This window comes from Halyomorpha halys, unplaced genomic scaffold (assembly GCF_000696795.3).
Source record: "Halyomorpha halys isolate HHAL.00 unplaced genomic scaffold, Hhal_1.1 Scaffold899.1, whole genome shotgun sequence".
Taxonomy (NCBI): domain Eukaryota; kingdom Metazoa; phylum Arthropoda; class Insecta; order Hemiptera; family Pentatomidae; genus Halyomorpha; species Halyomorpha halys.
This window is the reverse complement of record NW_027105398.1, coordinates 536978-542805: the sequence shown is the minus strand read 5'-3', so window position 1 is coordinate 542805 and position 5828 is coordinate 536978. Positions and strand designations below refer to the sequence as shown.

At 29.6% G+C, this 5828-nt stretch overlaps 1 protein-coding gene across 1 annotated transcript; it reads right to left on the bottom strand.

Annotated features, from left to right (window-relative positions):
* Positions 1–362: 362 nt before the first annotated feature.
* On the bottom strand, positions 363–5294 carry LOC106686941 (keratin-associated protein 19-2). The gene is made up of 3 exons (XM_014430552.2): positions 5234–5294; positions 2293–2629; positions 363–624 (listed from the first exon to the last, which is right to left on the bottom strand). Exons 1-3 carry the CDS (start codon positions 5252–5254, stop codon positions 467–469), a joined length of 516 nt encoding a protein of 171 aa, XP_014286038.1. The 5' UTR covers positions 5255–5294; the 3' UTR covers positions 363–466.
* Between the last annotated feature and the right edge of the window lie 534 nt (positions 5295–5828).

Below are 5828 nucleotides of genomic sequence, written 5' to 3'. Positions count from 1 at the left end.
CTTGTAATTACTAATATCCAAGTCTAATGCAACATTGTATGCATATGGAAAATGCACAAATTATTTAAAATATACTCCTCTTATGGTAGGCCTTGCTGCTGAGGGGGAAAATGTATATTATTTTGATTTTTTTTTTTACTCATTTATATTTATTATTTAAAATTATTCAATAGTTATAAAATCTTAAATAGTTAGGGTTGTCCTTTGGATTGGAATACACTTGCTCACTATCAACTGTCAAAAGCAAATAAAATGTTTATAAATAATACCTATATAAGGCCAACCCAGGCCGATTTGATTATAAGGAAATATAAGTAATGGAATGGGAGGTTGTACTAATTCAAATACCAAACAAGACTGGATTCTTGCCTTAAATAAAAATACACTTTATTATACAATAAATACAATTAATAAATATAATTACAAAAAATTACATTAGTTAAGCAGGCTTCGTTAGGTTGGTTGCTTAGTAGTATCCACCATAACCACCATATCCACTATGTCCACCATGTCCATGTCCGTTATAGTAGCTGCTTCCATAAGGATAACTGTAGTAGCTTGAACCCCAAGGGGAGGATCCTCCGAGAGCGATGTTGCTGTAGCCGTAAGGGTATCCGCCATAACCTAGCAAATAGAATATAAGTAAATTATATTGTTGTTAATGTATTATTAATTAATTAATGAGAAAAAATAATTTTTTTTAAATGACCAAAAGTTGTATTAACAAAATATCTACAAAAACTCTGATGCATATGTATCCTATTTCATATCAAGGTAAGCTAAAGTAAAAATTGCCAATTCATACTTGAAATTATGAAACCTGAGAAATAATAAGTATTTAAAATATAGATTACAGTTCGTTGCGCTAGGTAGAAGATGTCTTCAATTGTTTGTTGTTTTATTCGTTTTGGTTGATGACTATTTTACGTCATCTCCTCTTTCATGTTTTTTTTTCACTCTTCTATAGACATCGATGAACATTTTATTGACATATCATTTATTTACTGCCGAAATGATCCTAAATATTATATCTTTCGGCATTTATAGTAGTGCTTTCGACTTTAATGGATTTTTTTTTTAATATCTTAAATCTTAAGTCCATATGTACTCCAACCAACAGAGTCCATAGAATAAGTTGCAAACTTATTCCTATACTTATACTTGTTCAATATATTACAGATTGTATTGGTCGAGATTTATTCCACGGCTTATAAAGAAATAGATAATATAATAATTGAAATTTTTTAATCTTGTTTTTTCTTAAATCCTTTCATCAAAATACCTAAATATGGTCAAAGTAATTTTATTTATGTTTGAGTACACTAACAGATCTATGTTTTATCCTCTATGGAATAAAAGCTCTTTTGGTAAGAAACGTGTAAAAAAATGCATTCAAACAGGTGGCTTCTTTACAAAATATGGCCCGCCAAACTAGCTCTTAGTTTCAATCACGGCCAGATCCAATGAAGCCAAGCATAGCAGAGTATTCAGACCACGTGACCTCAAAATTGTTCACTAAATCATTAGTTGTCAGTTTGCCATTTTCTTTTTTACGTTAAGTGCACTTTGACGTGTTTGTAACAAAGTTTCTCATAACTTGGTAATTTATTTTATAGAAAAAATATTTATAATTTCATTAAAACGTTCTGTATACCATCTCTTATGCTATGATACCTTGTAACTCAGAAGAAAAAACTTTATACCATTTAAAAAAAAAAAATTAATGCTTCATTCTAGAGACACCTCGAATAAATTCTCTTAGTCAGAAATAACTATACTATTATCCTATTAAATAATGATTTTTAAGATATTTCTATTGAATGATAATTTTTTATTATTTAAAAGTATTAAAACCGTATTGTTTATTTTTTTAATTGCCTTTTTGATGCCAATGAATTTGGATTACTATCATATCTATCAGAATGAAACTCCTAAAAATGAATAAGTGATTAACTTGATTTATGACTAAACTGAGTTATATGTACCAGCTAGTGTGTATATGGCAAAATAGGAACCGAAAGTGGTGGAAAAGTATTGCTCTTTAAAATGACGAGATTTATATTAAGTTTAAAATTAAAATTTGAATTAACTGGTCTTCTTAAAAAATTATCATTTTCTGTTTTACTGCTTATTCACCTAGTATGATAATAAAACTACCGATAGTACTAGTATTTCCCAAAATACGGAAAATGGCTTAACTGGAAATTCACTACGTTTTTAATTTTTATTTTTTGAGAAATTATTGTACCATTTTATGATTATCGGTAAATAAGTTAAATAAATGTATCGTACCTTTGCCATATCCACCATAGCTTCCATATCCACCATATCCTCCATATCCGAGACCACCATATCCGTAGTTGTAGACCGGGAGTACGAATGCCTTGCCGTATCCTCCATGGCCGCCGCCATAGCCTCCTCCAAGTCCATGCGAGAGTCCTCCTAGACCTCCATAGCCGTAGTAAGGATACGACAACCCGTAGCCCAAGCCGTAGGAGGATGAAGCACTCAGATCATTTGTCACGTCTTTCTTCACTAATGTCTTCTCTGTAGCCGGGGCTTCGACTTCCACTGCCTTCTGGGCAGTGTCTTCGGCGTAGACAATTGCTGCCACCAGGCAAGCAAGAACCTGGAAGGATCAAGTAGTTTGTGTACCGTATTCTACATTGCTTATCTTATTATTAAGAAACATAAGAGTAATCTTTTTATTCGTTAATCTTTTATTTATTACATCTTATTTCAGTAATTTACTAATATTACGTCCCCATATATTGAGAAGTTTCAGACTGATGGACTGTCTCTAATTCGTTAATATTTTTAGAATGTTGATATGAGATGTGAATTAATATGGTCTTATCGTTTTCTCTCCTAATGTATAACTTAAAAAAACGTTAATTGTTAAATAGCTGAAGTATAAAATATACGTCCAAGCGTCTACAACAGAAAATGTTTAGCTTGTAAAAATTTGTAACTGCACTGGCTCTCGTTAAATAGATAACTTTGCCTCAAAGGGGACTTTTATGAAAAAGGTTTTAGAAAATAAAATTTCTTAAAATTTGTCTTTAAAATATTGCGCTTCTAAATTATCAGAAGTAGTTTTTAGTAAATGTTAAAGATTTGAAAAACTATTCTGTGTTAAATAAGTTTATACTGCTTCTTTTACATTAATTATATTCGTAAGTAATTTTAATTATGTGTCTTCATATTTGATTTAATTTACTAATATTCTAATGAAAGCGGAAATTCTACTATTTTAGGTTGTATCCAAATCAAAGTAAAAAAAAAAGTTCTTAGGTAATTTAGGAAATATTCTGAGGTCAAGTAGAATTTGAAACAACATTTTAGGTTTTTACCCTCTGTTATATGGGGAATATAATATAAAATTACCCCCAAATCAAAAATTTAAGTTTCTTAAAAATGAGGGGGGGCGCGGGCTCTCTACGATTGATCAATGGATCCCCGAATGGTTATAATTATAATTTTTTATAAGTTTATCACTACAACTTTATTAGGTTTTTAATTTTCTTAGGTTATGTTTATCTTTAGATTTTAAAGTTAGCATTATAAGAAACAAGCTTAGGAAATAAGGTTCATTGCCCTCTCTACATACACTTGCTTCAGATGAGACGCGAAAATTATTATAAATTTTAGAAACTATAAATAAATAATATTTCTTTAGAAATAAAGAAAAATAAAATAATACTGAATCAACAATCTTATAATATTTTACTAATTTCTGTTATTCGAGTATTTTTTAACCGAAAATACTGGAATGCTAAGAATGACAGCAAGGTGCTAAATTATACCAAGGCTGGGAAGCAGTTTGGTTAACAAGCGGATAATGGACAGCTTACTGGAAACTTACAATCCATCGGCAATTCTATCTCTATAGTCGAGGCTAGATTCTACAGATTAATTTCAATTTTAGCAAGGATATTTCAGTGGCGAATATAAGTGATTCCAGACAAATATATATAATTTTTTTGGAATGAGATGTTTTCGATTGACTGGTTTCATGTACATATACTTAACGTGATAAACTTATTCGAAAATGCTGATCCATCTTAGCTACCTAATTGTTTTGTAATAATTAATAGATATGTATTTATTTTTAATGCCTTCCAAGTCGTTAATAAAAAAAATAAAATGAAATGATATGAATCACAGGTCACATCAGAATTCATTCTCGAATAGAATCACTCTGTCAGGTCGAGTCATGAAATGAGTACATAAAAGTAAACTCTAGTATTATTTAAGTTATATATTAGGTAAAATCTATTGTAATTTTATTTTTGTAATTTTGGTGTAATGACCTGATTTAGCTCGTTCTACCAAATGCGTTGTATGTATATTTTTTTATAACTCTTAAAAATTAGTATTTTTGATCAATTTCAAAACAAAAATATTCAATTATATAACAATACATATAAGTTTAATATATTTTTATTCGGAAATTGGATAGTACTAACCGAATAATATGACTGGGAAATAGTTTAAGTACTTTAAGTTATTATGGCAGCATTTGTTCAGAAGTTTCCATTTCTAAGTGAAAAAATTGTTGCGCCCTCATCAAAATCAAATCTCCATTATTAATTAGTCAATTCGTGTTTTTCAAAAATGAATTATTTATTTGTAATTTAGATTAATATCACAGCCGTTCAGTTGAGTAATTAAGTACATTTTTGTCGAAAATAAATTTTTTTTTTAATAAGTACGCATGAGTTAAAGTAACGATGGAAAAAATTTAACAGCAACTTAAACCAACAAAAAAATTAAAATTTACTTAGAAAAATTAACTCTGAAAAATATATACATATTAACGCTGCCTTTTGGGTTGCATACATGGATTCTAAAACAGATGCATTTTACTTTCAAAAAGTATAATTATCCCCTTGTATTAAAATTATACATTCCTTAGGGAGAAAAATAATTTTATATACCGAAAAATCATATAAAGGTTCTAAAAATGAACTTAAATATTTGATCAACTATAACTCATATATTTAATTACATTTTCATTATATATGTATAAATAGATCTGAGTTTTAGAAATCAAATTTTTTACAGTCCTTTTTTTTTTTTTTAAATTATACTTGAATATTGATTTTTTTAAAAATTATACTTGAATATTGATTTTTTTTTAAATATCTTAAATTCTTAGCGATAGGCTGTAATATATAAATATTAGAAATATCTTTTTATTATTCCCTAGCCTTTCTCAACTTCTACTTACAACAAATGCGAAACTCTTCATGATTGCTGAGATGTGAGCAGTGGAAGACTGATGCCGTTGACAGCCGTCGGCGATGTTATATACCGGGCTCCGAGACCAGCAAGGTCGGGAAGGGGTGGACGTCGAAGGACCTCCAAGACATCGCGGCATTGACCCATAGTCCGGACAGGGGTCTTTGTTTGGGCGATAAGGCGCTCGTCACACGATGTTGGCTATGATATGGAGTCAATAGTGTGTCCGATATTGGAGCGATCAACTCATACACGCATATCATTACCTTGATTTCTTCGTTCTAGGATATCTATAAATTAAGCAGAACGCAACCTCCCCCCCCCGCGAAAAAAAATTTATTTTAATAAAACTAGTTGCTAGTCCAAATTGATAATTTTACCAACTATACTTGAGGTAGAAATAAAAAATAGTGGCTGTTTCAAAAATTACAAAAAATTAAATTAATTTTTCATTAAGAGCTCCATATTTTTATAACTAACCAAACATTAAAAAATTTTAGAGAACATTATTGTAAGTATCGAAAATTTCCTAAAATATGAGCTTTCATATTGTAACTTCAATATTTCTCGATATAGTTTTTCAA